This window comes from Sebastes fasciatus, chromosome 16 (assembly GCF_043250625.1).
Source record: "Sebastes fasciatus isolate fSebFas1 chromosome 16, fSebFas1.pri, whole genome shotgun sequence".
In the NCBI taxonomy this organism is placed as follows: Eukaryota; Metazoa; Chordata; class Actinopteri; order Perciformes; family Sebastidae; genus Sebastes; species Sebastes fasciatus.
This window is the reverse complement of record NC_133810.1, coordinates 9,455,974-9,478,677: the sequence shown is the minus strand read 5'-3', so window position 1 is coordinate 9,478,677 and position 22,704 is coordinate 9,455,974. Positions and strand designations below refer to the sequence as shown.

Genomic DNA, 22,704 nt, shown 5'->3' with positions numbered 1-22,704 from the left:
TGAAAACATAGTTATGAATATTATATTCCATTTCTGCTAATAAATCTTCCAAAATGTTCGGAGTTCGTAACTATTTGTGGGAAAATGGTGGAATAACTAGAAAACTGAACTATCCCTGAATTAAAACATGAAACTCCTCATAGTTAACTGTTCATCAGTGTGAGTCAGCTTTTTGAAGGAGTTCACTGAAAGTTGACTGTGTGATTTACACTCTGCCATATCCTGATATACACGACTCATTATCTTCTACACCCCTGAACAGGTTTGCAATGATCTATAACGACCTTCTGAGTAACCTTGATATCCACAGACACTTTGAGCGAGTTAATCCTTTCTCACTGGCCCTCCCCCAGAACTCGGGCTGAAAGGGCTACCTGTTGTCTGTGTGCTTCCCAATTATAGTTTTCTCCTGAGTAAGCATACATTAGGTGACTCATCAAGAACGGCTGTCTGCCAGAGCTGGCTGGAACGCAGTGTATTATTTCAGCATCAGTGTGTATTTCAGGCTGAGTGAGAGGGGGGAGCGAGGCCATAAACTTAATGGGTTAGTTCACTCAATAAAGCGGCGACTTGTATGACTTGGAAGCTGCCCAAAATATAACATACTCAGGAGTGTCAGCGGTGGTTTTTCAGGGGGAATTTGAGAGGAGGTGAATGTGTTTTTATGTCTTCTTGTCTTTCTAGGACTGACTCAGAATAAAATGTCTGAGGAGAGAACATTTTAGGGGCTACATATTTTACAGAAACTGGTTCATTTTGTGATAAATCTATATATTACACGTCAAGAAATTAATGTGTGTGTTCATTTATGTATGCAAATATGTCATATGTAATATTGTCGTGGTTTTTTGTGCACACTCACAAGTCCAGCAGTGTGCAGAGGGAAGATTCAGACAGCATCATGTGTCCTGTGTTAACCGAGTTTGCTCATGTCTGTCTTCTCTGCGGTGTGTTAGCAAAACACTTGATTCAGAGCATCGGGAGAGTTCGGCCTGTTGGGGAGAAGTTTCGTAACCACTTAGAGTAAACTGACACTGCGTGGAAATACAATTACAATGTTCAGAGCTCCATGGAAAACAGGATGGAGCCGAAACATGTGGGAGAAGTTTAAGAGTGGAATAAGTTAAAAACCAACAGCATTTTTTCAACAAAGTTATTCTTAAAAATACAAAGCCGACAGAAACACTCATTGTTATCGCCTGACTGATTCATCATAAAGTGCATTTTTGGCACATATGAATATATTTACATTTTTGGGGGTTCCTCAGATATTGAAATCAGAATTTGTTGGTAATCTAGAGAAACATGACAAAGCTGGAGTATTTAAAGTTTTAAAAATGAGTTACAATTGATGCTTAAATCTGCAGAAAGAAGGTAAAAATAAACAAATCCTGGCTGCTCAATGTTCTGGCCTCATAACTGAGCCAGCATGCAGAGTTTTTTGAGTCACTGCGATTTACGTTCACACGGTAACTCAAATACAAACCTGCAACATGTAGTACATTCTCTTAAGGTGAGACGATCCTCTTATCAGCTCTCATCAATGTTCTCGAGCTTCACTGAACCCGTCAGGTTGCAGAATTAAAGAAACTCCTGTCTGGATCTGCACAGACATTATATCATCTCTGCGTGTTTGACTGTTGTTCCAACATGCTGAGTTTTCTTTGGCTGTGTCTCCACTGTTCCTTTACAACCGCTGTGAAACTGATTTCAGGTGTTTCTTTTTTGTGTTCTTTTTTGTTTTTAGCATTTTGCCACTCATCTGAACCTTGAAATATCTAGTCAATTTAGGGATTTTCTTTAGTAGATCTCAGTCATGTTGTTCTTTCAGCCGTTGTGCTTTTCGTTTTTGTGCTCCATGATCATATTTTCATTTTACCGCTATTCTGTCCAGCAATGACGTATTATTTGATCAAAAAATGATTTTGTCTCTTACATATTTTTTCCAGAATAAAGTCCCATGGGGTCCACCGGAAGGGGAGGGACTTCACCTCTCTATTTCAGGTGTTTCTTAAGAGATTTTATGAAATGACGCACTGTTCGCAAGCCTCGATTTTCTCTTTTAAACCAAATGTGTTGACATAATCCATTTTATATGCAGGAGGTTATGCTATGTGTGTGTGTATGTGTGCATCTAAACATTTACATACCATTTAAACAGTATACATCCATCCATCCATCCATCCATCCATCCATCCATCCATTATCTGTAACTGCTTATCCAATTCAGGGTCGCGGATGGACAGGTTGCCAGACTATCACAGGGACACAAAGAGACAGACGAAACATTATACAGTCTTTTTCAAATAATGTCATAAGGATAATGAAAAACAAATCACTTTCACTTATCTTCTCAATCAAGTGCATCGTTCTGCCAGTTTACAATATAAATAATTATTTAATAGACCCTTTATGTTCCATGCAGAATATGAAACCAACAGGTAAAGATAGTTGGCAAAATTGTTCATATTTAATTCTTTCCTTCACAGAAAATCACAAGCCAAACCCTTTATTCTATTTCTCCTAAATGTTTCTGGCTGTTACAATGACCTCATTTACAATTAAATCAGTTTTTACTGTGCCGTGGAAACGAAACCAGCGACAGAGCAGTGAGCTGGTCTCTCTGTCTGTCCGTCTGACTTCATGTTGGCTTGCTTTTCTCTGGAATCCCTCTGCATATCAATGACTTCATGTCAAAACAAGCCCCAAATCTCCCTCTGCTGCTGCTGTGTGTGTGTTTGTTTGTGCATATTTGTGAGCCTGAATGACTGTCCATAAGCCTCTTTACATAGGCTGGGGGTTAAAAGGCCAGTGTTTCTCTCTGATCATATTCCTGGCAGGCTGGTCAAGTGCAGAGAGAGCAAGGGAGATATGTCACTCAAGTGAGAAGAAGGCAGGAAAAATGAAAGTAAGTGTGTGCGTGTGTGCGTGTGTGCGCGCTGCAGACATTTCACCACCACACTACCTGCTTTGTGAATTTTATATCTTCTGGCAAAGCAAGAAACACAGAGAGATCAAGCTGTCGGGGGGAGGAAGAAGCCTGGCAAGCCGAGCTGTGTTAGCTCACCTACAGTCTGCAGTTAGCCAGTGGGAGGCTGGTGCTTCAATTTTAACGGACTACAACGTCCAAATAGGTATTTTTCACAGCAGACATTTTGACATATCATAGCAGGAAAAGCACAGGTGTAATTAGCAGCCAGTAGCCAGTTCCAAGATCAGGTATTGTGCAAGCTTACTCACTGTTATGACTCACTGAGACACTTCAATGGAAAAATTAATGTTAAAAGTATTAGTTTCACCTGTGTTTTTTCTGCTATGACAAGTCAAAATTACAGAATTGCACAACAATTTTCCTATAAAATGTATCACAGCATTTATAGCTAATTTACAATGCTCGTCCCTAGAAGGACCTTTAAAATAAACAAATATAAAACACCTATCTAACCCCCTCTGGCACTACCACCTCAAACATATTACTTAATATATTGTATCTATATCTTACAAAAAGCAACTTAATATATTCATTTTATTGATGTTTTTTGTCATTTAAGTTTTTATTCATTCATTCATTCATTCAAAAACACTATTTTATTGTTTTTTTAACAGGGACAATGCACAATACATGTATGGCACCAGGTTCAGCTTAAAGCTAATTTCATCAATAGTTATTTATAGGTGGAGGCCCCCAGTATATGACAGTATATTAAAAGTGATGATACTATCATAACAAATGAGTAAATTCTACAGATTTGGCCATAGTCATAGCTGCCTGCTTGAGTACATACCACATTTCAGTCATAGATGATACAGTATTTTTCTTGTTACAATAATTTAACATTTTTCACGAGATCAGGCTTATTACCAACCACAGATACAACAATAATGTCAAGTTAAAAAATTATATATCCCCATATAATTAAAATACAGCGTTGCTGTTGGGGTTGGTGGGGCTGGGGTAAGGCTTTTATATCGTTCACCACATATATATCCCTGTATCAGTGTGTTAGTGTGGGTGTTTGCATATACATTTTGGGGTAGAGTGCAAAAGAATTTAAAACTTAAAACGATCATCAGGAAGTGACTGATTGTGCAGTTACTGGTATATTGTCATACAGATTTACTATACTCATTTAACACAATGACTTTTTTTTCTCGTAAAGTTATGACTTTATTTTCGTAATATTACGACTTTTTTCTCGTAAAGTTATGACTTTATTCTCGTAATATTACGACTTTTTTCTCGTAAAGTTATGACTTTATTCTGTAAATCTCAAATGTTTTTTCCCTCAATGTGGCCCTAATTCTCCGTACTACTGTACATTTGCACTCACTGCATTATAAATTAAGGAAAATCTTACTGAAAGCAACATTTACGTTTTTAATACTCACTTGTTGTATGTACTGAACATACGAAAATAAATAGAGAAAAAGTTGACTTATTTGTCATTTCAGTTAGAGATATTGATAACTTCTGGCCTTTTTTGCTCCACTTTTTGATGAGCCATTAATCAATCAATCAACATATATTTGTATAGCCCTTTACAATAACCAAAAGGTACCCAAAGTTCTTTACATTAGCATCAAGAAATAACAGGAATAAAAAAAAAAAAACATATCATAAAATCATAAAAAGGTACATAAAAAGCACAGGAAAAATGTCACAGCGCTACTAGGTATTAAAAGCCAATCTAAATTAAAAAGTCTTGAGCTTAGATTTAAAAAGTACTAGGTCAGTGATATATTAGGGGGGAACTTGTTAAATTAATTAATAGTCTGTAATGTTACATATTTTTATGTAAATGTATTAATTTGATGAATTAACATGTTGCACATTTAATTAATTTAATCCATCTGACTACCACCAACAACCTGGAAGAAGCCCCGGTTTATTTCCAGTCAGTCGCAGCTCTCAGCTCCACCACCATGTGTCGCTGTTTGTAAACACACTCAGCTGTAAAACTACTTCCAGTACCTACTTCTCAAATAGGAAGTCTTCTTTGTTGACTCGTCCTGTGCAGAGCAACATGGCAAACATGGACGTGGAGGACTTTATCCAGCAGAACAGAGCCGTAGCGGATCAGGTGGAGACGTTTCGAGGCTACTGGGAGAGTGAGAAACACTGGCAGGCCCGGAGGGAGTTCATCCTGAGGAACTTCGGGGACTACGAGGACCCGCACCTGGACCAGCTGATGTCTCTGTCCATGGTCTGGGCGAACAACGTCTTCCTCGGCTGCAGGTGAGGAAAACACAACGTGTTCTTCATCACAGACACACTTTAGTGACTTAACTTGAACTGAACTTAACACATAGTGTGTTACAAATACTTATAAATATGAAAACTCACCTTTGTATGTGTGGAAGCATGTGTTTGGGTTCAAAATCTTCTTCGTCTCATTCTCAACTCTTTAACTTGGCTCTCTGCTGCCCCCTGTGGCCGGAAGGTGAACACACAAAATAAACTGCAGTTGCATTTTTTCCACCTTAAATTTATTTTATTTTATTTTATTTTTTTGACTTAATTATTATAATAATAATAATAATAATAACAATAATAATAATAATAATAATAATAAATTGGACTTAAAATAAATTTCCAGGGATGAAGCATTTCTTAAGTGACTTTAATGGCAATGCTTTGATTATCAAAAGTGTAAATTTTCGATTGACTAACTGATTGGTCGACTAATCATTTCAGCACTCATACTGCTATTGGAAAACATTCTTATTATTTTTTTTTTGAATATTTATTTTCAAATTTTTGCATTCTTACTTAAGAAACAATGTGAACCACAGATGAATCAAGGATGCAGAATAATTGTGGGTCGTTATATTAACAGAACATTTTCTCGTCACTCACGGCAGGTATAGCACAGAGCTGCTGGAGAAAGTGACGGAAATGGCTGAAGGCGTCGTGGTGGAGGACGCACCGATCTTCAAGACAAGAGACGAGATTATGAAGAAGCAACAGGTACGTCTGTGGACACACACGCACACAGATATGTTAACAGAGTAAAATCCTTCATGTATTCCTCTCTCTTCCATCACAGGGTCGATGACCGGCTCAGTCGGATCAAGCCTGAAGACCGGTGTTTACATACAGAGCTTGTAGCAAGTCGGGCCACATTTCTCCTACACTGTTTATTATGGATGTGACCAAAAGCAGAAAGACTGTTACTCAGCATTTCATTGTAAAAATGTTTTTGCCAGTGTGGGAGCTTCAATGCTCGTCCATTTTTACACCATTGTTTTACTTTTTTTAAAGCGTACTTCTTGTTGTTGTTTTTTAAATCTGATGGAAGATGACACTGGATCTTGTCCTAATGTCTGAAACACAATAAATGACTTACTTTCTTCTTATGGGATTGTATTTTTTTTGCTAAAAAAGATGGATCACAGTGATTCTGTGCTGAATAAACAAAAAATATAGGACATAATGTTTCTCTTATCACCACCTCAAAGCTTGATAACACAACACAATGTCCAGCTGTTTTTTTTTTTTAACAGAACGTACCAGCACATTTCTTTCACTTTCTCAGTTTAGTTTTTTTTTTTTTATCTTTAATACTTTATCTTCAAGTCGGGTTAACTCCTCTGCAGGCAGATTATTTTCCTTCCGGACAATGGAACCATTTCTGAGCACAACTTTAATCGTGACCAGCGAGGAAATGGTATTAAATAAACAGATTAAGAGTTGGTTTGGTAACACTTTATAATAAACATCATTTATTAATGGTAAATTGATAATTACAGTAATTAAATTTAGTTAATAGTTATTTTACTGTTAAACCGTGAAATGATAAATGTTTACTAATTATTAGTAGTGCTATCATTTCTGTTATTTTAACAGTTTATTGTGGCACACAACATTTGATATACTATATGAAGTAGTTAATGATTATGAAATTATTTGTAAACCTTTAATAAATTGTAAAACATCCATAAACATTACATATACCAGATATTTGTAGCACTTTGTTAATGCTAAATAATGGGTTTGTAAACCATCTATTAACATTATTTAGATGGCTGTTATAAAGTGATAACTGATGATTAGAATACCTTGTTAAATGGTTAATAAATATGTTGTAAAGCATCTATAAACATTATTTAGATGGATAGTTAATACTTTGTCAATGGTTAATAATGGGTTTCTGGTCCATCTATCTATGTAATGTTTATAGATATTTTACGAATGATTTCTTAAAGGTTTAAAATCATTTGGTAGTCACTAACAAATACTCAATATAGTATATAAAATGTTATAACGTGTGCACAATAAACTGTTAAGTTTACTAATGTAATCAAAATGTAATTATCGTCTCCTATCAGCTATGATATATTTTAATACAATATATATTTATATAATTTATAAATTATTTAATATTACACAAACTAATGATAAAATAACAGAAATGATAGCATTACTAATAATTAAACATTAATTATGTCATTGTTATAACTAACAATAACTATTAGCTAAGTTTAATTAACTATCAATTTACCGTTTATAAATGATGGTTATTATAAAGTGTTACCATTGGAGGTAACAATATCTCACATATAGGTCTGAACAATTGTTGACAAGCAGAACTCTTTACTGTAATCACTCATTACATAGTTTCACCCACCATAGCAGATAGTGAATGTTACAATACTATAGAAAAACATTAATGGGAGAATAAATAAGGGGAATCTGAACAAAAAAAGAGCAAACAACCTGTCTCAAACTCTGAAAAATGTGTTTTATTATGTTTATACAGCATATTGTTATATAAGTATACATTTTTTTTTGTTCAATTCACAAAATCTTTGTAACATATCCCTTCTGCTTTTTAGATGAAATAAGTCACTAGCCACAATATGACCTTTTTACTGTCTCAGAAAAGAGGAACTCTTGTTTTATGATGACCGTCTTCTGTGGATTATTTAGCTGGAGTTGGGCAGGGTTTAGTCGTGACTTTATACTCTTTTAATTGGGCATCACATACAAATAAAATCGGAGACAAACGCAGGCATGAAAACAACTTAAGCCTTTTGGGGAAACAGTTGATGTCACACTGTTGAAGCGAGATTCAAACTGCAGCAGTTTGCTCTGTCAATCCTGTTATTAACAGTTTTCATTTAGAGCAAAAAGAGACTATTTACTGGACTGCACTGCTTTTATCCTCTGCTCATTCATTAATTTATGTCAGCTGAGTCATTTTAAGAGATTGATCAAAAGCACCGACACACACGTCACAGGCAACAAAGCATTTTAAAGTCATTTACTTTCTGTAGCGGACGAAACTGGAAAACCATGTGGGCGCCTCAGCATAAGATGAGCTGTCAGGAGAGGGAGCTGAGAACAGTTATCTTCTATTTTCTGAGTCATATCATGAACTATGACAACTAATAAAAGGTGTGTTTTAGAAAATAAGCAGAATAGAACAGAGAACAGTATTGTTTTTACCATCTTCTTGCTGATTCTATTTGCCTGTAACCTTCACAGCTTGCTACTACTGTCGTCCCAGCCCCGTTAGCCATGAACGCACCATGATGAAAATGATATAGCACCACCATTCAAGTTCACAAGCACTGTTGAACTCCTGAGCTCAGGGGGCTCCTATGCTCTACATACATTTTGATAACATTTAACAAAGAAGGACACTTTGACAACAGTGGGAAGATTCACTCTGCTGACTTAACGTTCCAGTGTGTAGGATCTGGCGCTATCTAGTGGTGAGGTTGGAGATTGCAACCAACTGAAGCCTACAGTCGTTGTAATGCTGCGTTCACACTAGGAGCGACACAGCAATCAGGCTACAAGTCATTTTCAATGGAAGCCGGTGACATGAAGCTACAAACTGACGCCCGACACTTGTCGCTTTTTGACGCATTACAAATAAAATTGAGCTGGTCTCCACTTTTTTTCAGCGCTCCAATAACGCGGTGAAGCGCCAACCAATCATATCTGTACCGTCTATAAAAATGCATTTAGCCGGCTCCCAGTGCTATTTTACGACGTAACTACATCAACGAGCGCTTGAGCAACACTTTAACGGCGACTCTGCGACAATGTAGCTGTTCACGCTTGGCTGTTTTGTTGCTCGTAGTGTGAACGTAGCGTTAGAGTAGCGTGGGTCATTTGGAGCAGAGCCAGTGAGTAGAGTGTGTGTGTGTGTGTACGTGGGAAGTGAGTGGTGAAGCACGAGAGGGAGAGCGGCAACGGGAGTGAGTAACGTTATTGACTCCGGCCCAAGTGTTTGGTTTGTCCGTTCTGGGCTACTGTAGAAACATGGCGGACTCCGTGGAGAGGACCCGCTCCCTATGTACTGTAGATATAAACGGCTCATTCTAAGGTAACGAAAACACAACAATCAGGTGATTATACACTCAAGAAAACACATAATGTTGTATTCCATTTCTGCCAATAGAACCCCCTAAATGCTACATACTGGTCCTTTAAGGAATATTGAGTGTTGATGGATATGAGTACAATATTTCCTTGGCTCAGCCGGGATTCCCACATCCTTTTCAACTAGCCCTGTTCTCCACTTTGGGATCCACAGTCCAAGTTTATCCTGTGCCATCTTGGTGTTAATATTAACTTTCTCATAACACTCCCTCTCTAACATACTCCTTGAAGCAAAGATATGATTGGAATAAAAGCTCAGAGCAGCCTAACCAGGGAGTCATGATTCATCAGTGCTAGGGAGACTTGGCGCTGTTGCAGCCTGTGACGTCTGTGAGCACCAAACCTACGGCGTCTCTTAAAATAACAGAGATATGCTGGAACAGATCGGGGGATTGTTCTTTATGAGCTGCATCTGTGGCTGACTTAGAAAAACAACAATGATACCGACTCTCAAAAAGGCGTTGTTATTCTTCAAAATATGCTGATTTGGTCATCAACCTGCCCTTTCCAAACAGCCAAGTTGTGTGCACACCAGCAGACATTACAAAAAAAAAAAAAAAAAAGGAAAACTTCCAAAAGGAAAAAAGAAAAATCTGTAAAACTCAAACACTAACTGCATCAATCCAACCAAACAACAAAGATATATTACAAATTCTGTTAGCAATAACTTATTTCACATCATGCAATAAAAAAAAAGGTAAAATTAAGGACAAGAAACACAAATATAAGATTGATTTCCCCTCCCTCGTTTTCCTCAAATGTATTGGCAAGCATGTTGATGTCCATTCTGATTTGGTTGTTCTCTGGATGTTTTTTTTCTTCCTTTTTTTCAGGGTGGCACTTGAGTTCTTCTGATATAGTTGCTGTTTATTTTTTTCTTGATGAGGTAAAAATGAAAGACTGAAGTACTGGGATGATGAAGAGAGGGCGGTGGAGATGAGGAGGAGAGAGCGAGAGAAGCTCAGACGTCCACCCAGCTCTGCTCCACGATGGCCGTCACCCTCTTCTCGTACTCCCTCTTGTTTTCCTGATAGAGCTGTGCGGCCTGGCTGTTGGCCGGGCTGTTGGGGTTTGGCTCATCCAGCAACGACTGCAGGAAAAGAGATAAAAAAATATAAGGGATGGGCATTTCAAGCAAAAATACTATTCGATATTCACTGGGAAAGTCGAAATTCTCTGATTCCAGCTTCTTAAATGTGAATATTTTCTGGTTTCTTTACTCCTCTATGACAGGAAACTGAATATATTTGAGTTGTGGACAAAACAAGACATCTGAGGACGTCATCTTGGGCTTTGGGAAACACTGATCGTCATTTTTCACTGCTTCTTTTCACTACTTTTTGACAGCTGCAGTAGTGAAAAGAAGCAGGTTTGTCCTGTTTGAACAGTAGCATCCAGCAGCGCTGTAGCAAACATTATACTGCCTTCGTGCTGAAAAGAGTCGACCTGAAAGTGCCACACACATTTTACCAGGTAGGCGGTGATAATGTCTGCTCCTCGCTCAAAGCCGCTCCACTCACATGCTCTGCCAAGCACTGGCAAATACAAGGGAAACATATTTTTAAGACAAGACAATAGTCGCATAAACTATTTGATTTTTAATAATATAATGACTATTCAAAAATCATTACCCACCCCTAGAAAATATCAGCATTAAATGACCAGGACAGATTCTCTGAATGGGGTGTAATATTGAGAAATGTACCTGTATGCGATGCAATGTATACATCAGAATTTATGAGGTCATATAGCTTTATGCATATACTATTCAAGATAGTAAAAAATCGATATAGCATAGTATACACGGACGTTAAGTATCGACCTTTAATTATAACCTTTAACTATTAACCTCTTAACAATCCGATGGCCCGCCGGCGGACCCGGCAGCTTTATTGTCTTTCAGAGGTTGTAGCGGGCTCAGTCTCAGTCTCAGTCAGGAATCGATTGGTAACAATGTCATGCTTGCTTGCCGGGAAGAACGCAAAATAACACTTAATAAACTTATGAAAAATTTTGATGAGGGGTCCCTTAACCTCTGCACTAACAGAACCTAACAAACTGCATAATTTGCAGTTGATAAAAAGGTAATAAATCACAATACATCTTATTGCAATACTCCCCCACCCCTAATTCGGGAATATAATTACACATTTATTCTGATCTCTCATCCCTGACGTTTTTCCCTCCCTTGGGAAGAAAAAAAATGAGTTGTATTGAAGAGAAACATTGAATATGATAAATTAACATCCACTGATTCCCATCTGAAATTCATACATACAAATGCAGATTCTCGTCTACCAACCGCTCATATTTCATGCTACGGTGAATCGCTGGAAAAGACTTTTATATTGTGTTCACATGAGCTGCATCACAAAACAGACAATATCCCATCTATTTCAATCAGGCCAACGCATTCACAGATGGCATGAACTGAAGCAAGTGCGGATGCCAAATGGCCCATGTGAACACTGTAAAGTGTGCTTTGTGTGACGGCAGTGAAACCAACCAACCTGGATGGAGGTGAGTATGGACGACACATCGTACGTGGGGCTCCAGCGGTTCTGAAGGATGTCTAAACATATACTGCCATCTGCGTAAACTGGTAAACAAGAGAGACGACAAGCTTCAGACCACAGAGATCAACATCACAACACCAGGTATTATGTCTCTGTGTCACCGAGATAGATTTGGTAAAGACTGAAAAAACAGATGCTTTTTAAACAAAACAGATGGTGAAGATGAATCCTGGAGACCTTTATAATTTCTTAAGCTCGCACTATATTCCAAATTGCACTGAGGAAAACACAGTAAACAAAAACAGCTTATGATCTGGTGGAATCAGCAAATACAGCACACAAAATTTAAATGATAAAAGATGCAGCACAAACCGATCAAAACCAAACGAACACTTTTTGGTTGCAAACTCATCTGGTTGGCTTTACAAACACACACATACCAAAAACTTAATTTGGAGTTTTACTGCCAGCCTCACTGATTTAACCTACTAAATTAATTTCCATTATAAACTGGGAAAGGAGATGAATGATAGGAAACAGCTTGAATGAAGAGGAACTTGACACCTTGTGATAATGGAGGCACAAACTGTGTGTGCTTACCATTTGGGTGAAACATTCTGGAGACAAACCGAACTGTGGGAGGCTTGTTTGGGTACTCCTCTGAAAACTCTATCAGCAGCTTAAACGTTCCTGCAAAGACACAGAGGGGGAGAGACAGAGCGAACGACAGAGAGAGAGAGAGAGAGAGGGAGAGAGAGAGAGAGTGTGAGGCGCGCACACAAGTCATTTTGTGAGGAGAATACAGATGTGAAGGAGCGAGGAGGTCAGAGAAAGCGAGAGAAACAATTACGTTACTAAAAATACAGCCGGCTCGACTGGAAAGAGAAGCTAATCCTTCTCTGAGGCAGAGATGTCGACTCTGCAGGCTAAAAGGAGAATAAAGGAGGGAGAAGCCTAACAAGAGAAAACAATAAACCCTGAGTCAGCGCTTCTCTTGCCTGAACCAAGTCATAATTACAAGCAAAAGAAGTGTGTGTACGTGCAGAAATGTGTGTGTGTGTGTGTACTGTATGTACTAGACAGCAGAACTGCAAGTTCGTTACCAACTGAACACATCTAATGAATGATCTGCTACTCAGTTACTGGTACTGATGTCAGCCACTTAATTACAGAGGCGATGAAAACATAGTTACCAGATAGATACTAGGGATGGGCATGAGTACTCGGGTACTCGATTTGGAATTATTTGGAGTTAAAAATTCAGAGCATACTGTAATTAAAAACCATACTAAGAGAACAGAGAGTTTGGTGTAAGGCTGCGTTCATACCGACAGTAGCCCCGTGTGAAAAAAAAGTTCAACCAGGCTCAACTTTTGCTGCAACGCAACATCATCAGGCAAGGCTCTGCGGTGGCCAATCGATCGCATACATTCTTATGCACATTCCTGGTAGATTACTTTGTAACATGAATGCAGTATTTCTGCTGTTTATCACGCGATCTGCACGACAAAAAGGTAAGATCATTACGGCTGTACCAATTTTGTGCCAATCCTGTGTCAAAGTATTATAAACCTCTGTGCAATGTTTTGCCGTCTGTGAAGCCGTCAAGATTCACAGATTTGTTTGTCAAACTGGACTTCCTGGACTGTATTCCACTTCTCATCAACACCTGATCACCTGCTAATGTATAACAAGGAAGGTATTTCATTGCTTTCAACATTATTTTGATTATTTTATGCGATTGTGTACATTTGCCATATTAAGATATCTATTCATATAAAAAAATATCCTCATTAACAGTTGTGATTTAAACTATATTCACTACATTCACTCTGTATCTTTTATATCTCTATTATTGTCTTTAGAATTTTTGTATACCTTTACCTCTCCTGTGATTCACTCTGTTTGCTGATGTTGCTGCTTTGACACCTGAATTTCCCTCCGGGGATTAATAAAGGTTCATCTTATCTTATCTTATCTTATCTTATATCAGCAAGCTTTTTTTTGCAGTTTGAGTTTGCTGTGTCTTTTTTTTAAATTGTTGCTAGGGAACCACAGAATGTGACCTAACATTATCTTAACACAAACCATGAACTGTACGCTACCTTATAGTTAACAGTACAGTTTAAATGAATGAAAACAACTTACCGGATATCTCAAGTACAGCACTAATTTGCCTCCTGCTATTTTCTGTTCAAATCATGGTAACTACGGTTGGTAAAGTCATAAAGCTCCGGGTATCCAACAAAAGGAAAAAACACTACTGTCATTGGGCCCCTTTCCCCTCTTAGTTTAATTTTTCTCAACTCGAGGTGTTCAAGGCGTTCCTGTAAAAACGCAAGGCGCTCAGCATTTCAAAAGCGGCACGCAAAACGCTTCACTCTCATTGAAAACAATTACAAAAACCCGCCCCAGGCTGCTTAAACGCGCTCTGTCTGATCTGGGCCTCAGTCCACAAACTGCACTGTAAGTTAATTTAGCGCGAGTCAACTTGTTATTAAAAAACTCCCTCAGAAATCCCATTACTTCTCTATACAGTACTTTTCTGAAAATATCTATTTACAGGTGTGGGAATGTTTTTGAGTGTGTGATTTTGTGATTGATTGCTCGGATCTGTAACCCACCATCACTCACCATCACTTTAACAACACACTGCCCAGACGGCTGTAATAAATGGATTGAATAATGCACCTCCACAATAATAACAGAGCAGCAGGAAGCTAAATCAAACCCAGAGCTTTGGATAAATGTGCTCCCACTGAGCCTGCACTTTATGTACAAGATTAATCAAATTGGAGGACTTACCGTCTTCAAACGGTGTTCCCACAGGCCTGCAGAAGGCAAAGAGAGAGAAATAAAATAATTTCCAAATTTCAAAAAATTCCCAATGCTACCAATAAGGCCTTTGCTTGTAGCAAAACATAACCATTACATCTCTCTATTCTTCAAGGACTTGCTCTGCACGCCAGAGTGTGTATTTACTCAGCTCCTCACATTCACACAGTCTGTTTAAAGGATCAATTAAAACAGCTGCCCACCTGTTTTACATTTCTGGCAGCTTCCTCTTTAACTTTGAATAAACCCAAGTGTGTCTGTTTTTTGGAGCACCTTCTTGCTTCTTGTGGAGTTTTCAATTACTATCTGTTGTTGCTTGCGATTTGCTTGTGCTCTTGGAGGTATTATTATTTTTTTTGCTTTGACTTTTGAATTTCATACTACACGTGTGCATTTTTAAAAATGACAAGAGTTTTAAAAAAGCACATTTATTTTTGCTTTTTTTTCGTGAGTCATTCTCCTTTCAATTGCTCTTCAAATTGTGTACCAAAAAATATCACAAATCCAACAAAAGTCAGTCTGCAAGGGGTTTAGTGCTGTCCCACTGTCAAATCATCAAGTGCTTGAGGGCAAAAACGGGTCAAATGTGGGTCTCTTAGGGCAAAGCCCCTGAGGGTTCAGGGCTTAAGGCTTTAGGGGGGACATTGGGATACTTCTTTCCTTTCTTCTTCCCCTTTCTTGACCCCTCAACATCCCCAAAAGTGTCTCCCAGCCCGCTCTTCCAACCCACTTGCGGAGTCTCTACATGCTGTTTTTCCAAACTGTTCTCTTCTACAATCAGGGCTGTAATCAGAAATAAACTTTTTTAAAAAGCAGGAGTACGAGATTGCAAAGGGGTGGCTGGGTTGGGGGAATATGTGCATCACAATCATAGTGGCACAGTATCGGCAGCAGGGTGGAGTTGGATTTAGAGCATGACTCACCCAAAAATAACTGCGTTCCAAAGCATGATGTTGTTCTCTGATGGTGCTCCACTCACACCGGTGGGAGGATCTTCTTGAAGTCTGGGTAAGACAGAGAGAAAGAGATGCAAGGAAAAGAGACACAGAGAGAGGCAGGAAGATGGACAGAGAGAAAGAAAAAGGGGAGACATGGAAGGACAGACAGCAAAAGAGGAAGAAGAGGACAGACAAAAGGAAAAGGCAGGAAGAAAGAGAGACAAAAGATGAGAACAAAACAAAAGGAAGATGGGGAGCAAAAAGAGGCAAACAGAGATAAAGGGACAGAAAATGGAAACAGAAGGAAAGAAAGACGGGGGAGAAAGAAGGAGGGGGTAGAAACAAGGATGGGAGAGAGCGTGAGGATTTTTAATTAACACCTTGACTGCAGGATAATTATCAGTCAAAACACGAACTGCTGTATCAACATGACTTCAGTCGGCAGCCAGGCTTGCAGGATCAACTGCACATCTTGCTGTCACATGTCAGTTAACATAAGCTGTACCATTAACGCTCATCTGAAGCACTGCTGCATCATAACTCGAGCATCAAAGCCCTGAGAGCTCTGAGTCGACCTTCACCTGGAACGACCTCTGGCTAACATTGTCATGATCAGGCTATCTGGATACACAACAGACACATATACAAACCCTGAAAGAAAGGAGAGGCACCCTGATGTTTATCAATGAATGTTTGTTTTGTTACTCTCCATCGCTGATCTTAATGAAACACATTGATGACCGAACCGCAGCTCAGTTCATAAAAGCTCTGGACACTCAGTGTCTGTTCTTTTCCCCAGGAAAAACAAACTGGTGCAGAGGAGGTGATGTGTTTTACATTTGCAGCAGCAGCAACGTCGGTGTGTTTGGAATAAATAGAAGAACTGGGTAGTTAGGAGGACAGAGAAACTCAAACTACAACAACATGAAATCCAAAGACATAGTGATGAAATGTTTTGTTGATTGATACGTTGAGGGCTGCACAATTAATCCGAATTTTATCAGAATCACAATAGGGACTAGTAGGTCTGGGTATCGAAACTCGATACCTTTCAGGAATCTACCAAAACAACCCAGTACAGAGTAGTATCGAAACTTCTCCAGTCAAACCGGGATGCACCTCTATCGGATATCGGGCTGATAATGACTCAAATAGCTGGATCGGATATCGGTGACAATGCTGCTGATCTAATCAATTCAATTTAATGTTTATTTACTATATACTTTATATACTATAATTCTAATTCCTGTTTAAGTTTTGATCAATTTGTTGCTGCATTAAAAAGGTTTACACGTGAATTGTAATTCCTGTTCATTTTGAAGATTTTTTTTACCAAGTTACTGGTGTATGATTTATTATTTTAATAATAAACAATTAAATACATTTATATTTATTGGTCACATTTTGTTTTACAAAGTTAGGAATGCAATGTTTAAGTCAAGTCTGATGTGCAACATGAAATCCAAAGAAATAGTGTTAAAATATTGTGTTCATTAATACGTCGATTGACTGGCTATGTTCCAAATTGCATACTTTTAAACTTTTGGTACATACTGCAGCTGCCCTTTCAAAGTACATACTGTTACATGCAGTATCCATACAACTAGGACATACTATTTCTTCATAAGATTGCGCGTTGAACTTTGACCCTCTTGCTCATATAGCTGCTGTGCAGAGGATTGTGGGTCAGAATAGCCAGAAAAGCATGTTGGCTTGCATACTGCAAAATGTGACTGGATGTAGTCGGACATCCTGGTATTTTTGGCATACTGTATTTGACATACTATGTATTGGGACATAATACATCTTTTTCTGGCATACTAAATACCGAGGTAGAACGGATATTGTAACGCACTGAAAGACTGTGTTCATAACTGATTTATGCTAACATGTTGGTTTCACTAATGTGAGGATTTGGTGCTTAAAAGTAGGGCTGCAACTAACAATTATTCATTTCCTTATTGATTAATCAGCATATTATATTTTTCAATTAATCAGGTAATCAATTAAATGTAAGAAAATAGTGAAAACTGTCGGAGCCTGAGGTGAATTCTTAATAATAGTGGAGTAATCATTAATGTAAATAATCATTAGCTCCAGCTCCACAAAAGAAAACAGCCCAGAGTTGTTTGACCGACAAGTGATCTCTGTGAAGTGCAGTGCAACAACGCCACAGCAACAACTGCTTAGCAACAAAGACGTCAACAAATCAAAACACACAGATGTCGCAAGTCGACATTTTAAATTAAGTTTCCCGACAACAGCCTCTGGTTTGTTAAACTATTGATCGGTGCAGGCTATAAGAACAGGCCTGCATGACGAATAAAGGCAGTATGTTGAAATGAGCCTCAGTACTCAGAATAGACTATAACCGTCTGACTCTGTCGGGTCCGTTGCTGATACTCAGGGTACATTATTGTGTCCCATTAAAAGGTCTTGCTTCAGATCACCAATGCATGTGGAACATGTCCAGAATCACCACAGACTATTTATGCCTACAATCCCACTCCTGGTATAAAAGCTGGTTTAATAAGAGCTTACAGCTATAAAACAAGGTAGGCTGATTTGTGTGTCTGCGTGTGAATAGATCCACGTCTAAGTCCCCAGCTGCAGACAGACCCACTGCAATTAACCTCATTTACTGTAATCTGCCTGAGCTCTCTGCTGTTGGAGGGATGCTCCTCACAACTTCACTACTACACAGACTGATATTTACTGCATTTTACTTGAAAACTGGGGATTACTGATCAGTCTGCAGACAGCAGATTAGGGGAAGTAGTGGGCAGTGTGTGATGGTTCATTTTGACAAAAAGATAAAACAACTAGTTGATTAATCAATGGTAAGCATTAGAGAGCTGCACCGATTAATCAAATAGTTGTCAACTATTACATTAATCGTCAACTATTTTGATAATCGATTCATCTGTTTGAGTAATTTTTTAAGATTTTCTTTTCCAAAATTCTCTGATTCCAGCTTCTTAAATGTAATTTTTTTTTCTGGTTTCTTTACTCCTTTGTGACAGTAAATTGAATATCTTTGAGTAGTGGACAAAACAAGACATTTGAGGATGTCATCTTGGGCTTTGGGAAACACTGATCGATGTGATTTTTTTATCAATTTCTGACATTTTATAGACCAAACAACTAATTGATTAATCGAGAAAATAATCAACGATGAAAATAATCGTTAGTTGCAGCCGCAGTAAGAAACTAAGTTGATATAAAAGTAATTTATCAAGAAAAAAAACAACCAACCATTCTCTCATTGGCTTCTCCAATGGGATGATTTGCTGTTTATCTGTGTTTTATATACTTTTAAGCTGAATATGTTTGGGTTTTGGGCTCTTGGTCGAACAAAAAAGACATTTGAGGACATCACCCTCTGCGGTGGAATCACAATTTTCCAACATTTAGGCCGAGAAAATAATCAGCAGAATTGATAATGACAATTTTATATCAAAATGTAATTGTTATTAGCAGACCTAGATATCATTTCTGTAAGTAATAACATAGCCAAAACAGTGTAGTCAAGATAAGCCTCCATATCATGCAGTCAATTCAGTAAGTAGACATACTGTACACATAAAACTTGTTTGACTAAGGTCTGCTAGAAATTATCTAGTTTTGTGAGAACAAACATCTGGGGTTACAGAACGACAAACTAAACTCAACGCAAACACTCAATGTCAATAAGACTTTAACTGTGTTAATATAGATATAAGGGAAAATGTTGCTCTAGTTTTTAATTAACAACCCAAACCAGACTAGCCTACAAAGTAGGGCTGGGAAAAATATTGATATGATATCGATATTGTGATATGAGACTAGATTTTATCTTAGATTTTGGATATCGTAATATGGCATAAGTGTTGTGTTTTCCTGGTTTTCTGAACTTACCAGACTGTTCAAACTGTTCTTTTATTTGCTTTTACCCACTTAGTCATTATATCCACATTACTGATGTTTATTTATCAAAAAACTCATTGGGTAAATATTTTGCAAAAGCACCAAAAGTTAACCCTATAACATTGTCGCAATATCGATATCAAGGTATTTGGTCAAAAATATTGTGATTGATTGATATTTGATTTACCCAGCCCTACTACAAACTACTATTTTAAAGCTCACTAAAATACTGTGAGGAGCAATAATAGGATAGAAAAAATAAACAGGAGGTATTGAGGTTTAAGGTTTTTGGTCTCACAGTGTAATTTGCTTAAATACATTTGCAGAAGAAATGAAAGGGTTGCTTTTATGAATATAATCTGAAGAAATTCAGATATTTTCCGAGTAGCACTTCAACACCAAAGTGTCACTTCACATACAAGGTACTGAGCCAAAATATCACATTTAAGTGTTGTTGTTCAAAAAATTACATAGCTCAATTTCAAGACACATATTGTGCAAATAATTTGACTTACACATCAAACAAGAGAGGTTAGGCAATGTCACACACAAACTGAGTTTAATCAGCCAGCCTTGGCGTGGACACACCGACTGATCCAGGAATGTGCCATTGTGTTTTCCTTGCCTCAGTGTTACAGTTTACCACCTGGGGACTGGCACAGCAGAGTGGAGTTACAGTGACACCTTATCCGCCCTGCTTCAACGGCTGCTCTTAGTAGAACAGCTTAGGATCTGTTTTCCACCGACAGGTGTGTATATGTGTGTGTGTGTGTGTGTGTGAGAATAACACACAAACACAGAAGCGTACTGTAGGATGCCATATGGAGCAAGGCACCAGATTGGGGATGGCAGGTATTACAAGCAGCCTCTTGCCAGGTGTGATTCTCCCAGAACACCCAAACATATTCTTGTCATCAGCACAAGTTTGATAATATAATACTTTACAGGGGAGGGATATTGGGATTGTTTAAATACATTAACTTTGCATTTTACAGGTCCACAAATTTCAGGTGATAATTAGCAAGTAACCTATTTGAAATTTCTTTGGAATTACTGCCAATTAGCCCCAATATTTACCTCAAAATGTATTGAAAATTACTTTATTATAAACATTATTTAATAATTATATTCCACTATTTCCCAATAGCTGGTAATTTATTTAATACATTTCCAGGAAAAGAATACAAAGTTAATTGATATGCTTTATTTCCATGTCTGCTGGTAAATAGATGATAATTAGCAAATAACTTCTTTGAAATTTCTTTAAAAAACTCCCTGAATCATTACATTAGCTACAATAAGTCCAAAACTGGTGAGATGTGTGCCTGATCAGAAGTGTCATCTATTAGTTTTGGTTTTCCACCTCCGATGATAATGATCAAATGCTATTTTCACATATAATTATTAAATAGTGTTTATAATAAAGTAATTTTAGATTAATATTAAAAATAAATATTGGGGTAATTCCAAAGAAATTTCAAATAGGTTACTTGCTAATTATCACCTAATTGACATGAAATTTGAAGACCTGTAAAATGAAGTGTTACCTTAATTTTAAGAAAGCATTATTAAGAGGTGGCAGGCACATATCAAGACATCCTTAATATTGAGATGGAGCACCCCCTGACCACCACACACACTAAGCTGTGCAACACCTGTGAGCCATGTTGCTACCAAGGTGGATGGTTGGTTGAATTTACTTATAGCAGCAGAATTTAAACCCACAGTTTGCAAGATTACACAGAGTAATCAGGATAAATCTTGTCACATTTAGTTTCCAATCAGGGCCAGTTAATGCTGAACCCTTTGTCCACCTTTAATGTGTTAAAGCCACCTCAGGTAACCTCAGCTAGTCGCACCTACACAAACAAACAAACAAACAACAATGCAAAGACTGACGTTACAGAAAGAGGATAGAAAACACTGCATAAAACCCACATAGCCTTCTTCTGGTATCATCAAATAGCAATAAAAACACACAATAACTCCTCTAGATGTCATGTGTAAAGACAAACCTTATAAAATAACTAGTTTAATCCACAATAACGCCACTCAATCTTTATATATACAGCATTAACTGCACCAGAAGCTACTGCTACAGTTAATGCTGAACCCTTTGTCCACCTTTAATGCGTTAAAGCCACCTCAGGTAACCTCAGCTACACAAACAAACAAACAAACAAACAACAATGCAAAGACTGACGTTACAGAAAGAGGATAGAAAACACTGCATAGCCTTCTTCTGGTATCATCAAAAAGCACTGAAAACACACAATAACTCCTCTGTCACTCCTATATATCGCTTGTGTAAAGCCAAACCTTATAAAATAAGTAGTTTAATCCACAATAACGCCAGTAAATCTGTTTATATACAGCATTAACTGCACCTAACTAAGCTAAGCTAACTTAGCTTAGCGTTAGCTCCTAGTTAGCTTCTAGCTACACAATCAGGTAGAGATGATGCCAACACGTTGCGGTACCTTTTAAAATCTCTCATAAGCCGTCTCCTCGCCGGGGTCGACATTATTGTTATTAAATGTATATAGTCTAACTAAAGCAGGACCATAAACAGAAACACAATCCGGTTGTTGCTTCTTCCGCTTCTTCTTCTTCTACCAAAACAAATGGCTCGGTAGCTGCTGCTGGTGACGTCAGCATGTCACAGCCCTCTGGACAGCAGCAGAGAGGTACAGCCCACTTTTAATGTCAGAATAACATATATGATGTTAATTATAACGCTCCCCACATAGAATACAACTATATTAAGTTAAAAAAAGATCTATTCTGAAAAAAGTCTGAAAAAAAATATCTGAAAAATATCTGAAAAAAAGATCCGACAAATGTCTGAAAAAAAATATCTGAAAAATGTCTGGAAAAAAAAGTCTGAATAAATGTCAGAAAAAAAAGATCTATTCTGAAAAAAGTCTGAAAAAAAAGTCTGAAAAAAAGTCTGAAAAAGAAGATCTGAAAAATATCCGAAAAAAATGCTCGAAAAAAAATGCTCGAAAAAAAAGTCTGAAAAAGAAGATCTGAAAAATGTCTGAAAAAATGTCTGAAAAAAAAGATTTAAAAAAATGTCTGAAAAACAAATCTGAAAAATATCCGAAAAAATGCC

The 22,704-nt window shown here is 37.7% G+C and overlaps 2 protein-coding genes across 2 annotated transcripts; one reads left to right on the top strand and one right to left on the bottom strand.

The window, feature by feature from the left end:
- Positions 1 to 4,978: 4,978 nt before the first annotated feature.
- cdkn2aipnl (CDKN2A interacting protein N-terminal like) lies at positions 4,979 to 6,357 on the top strand. Its single transcript, XM_074611170.1, has 3 exons — positions 4,979 to 5,236; positions 5,863 to 5,968; positions 6,048 to 6,357. The coding sequence occupies exons 1-3, from the start codon at positions 5,025 to 5,027 to the stop codon at positions 6,054 to 6,056; spliced, it is 327 nt and encodes a 108-aa protein (XP_074467271.1). The 5' UTR covers positions 4,979 to 5,024; the 3' UTR covers positions 6,057 to 6,357.
- A 1,365-nt stretch (positions 6,358 to 7,722) lies between these two features.
- On the bottom strand, positions 7,723 to 22,260 carry ube2b (ubiquitin-conjugating enzyme E2B (RAD6 homolog)). The gene is made up of 6 exons (XM_074610871.1): positions 22,070 to 22,260; positions 15,669 to 15,749; positions 14,716 to 14,741; positions 12,511 to 12,600; positions 11,905 to 11,993; positions 7,723 to 10,484 (listed from the first exon to the last, which is right to left on the bottom strand). Exons 1-6 carry the CDS (start codon positions 22,111 to 22,113, stop codon positions 10,356 to 10,358), a joined length of 459 nt encoding a protein of 152 aa, XP_074466972.1. The 5' UTR covers positions 22,114 to 22,260; the 3' UTR covers positions 7,723 to 10,355.
- Positions 22,261 to 22,704: the final 444 nt, after the last annotated feature.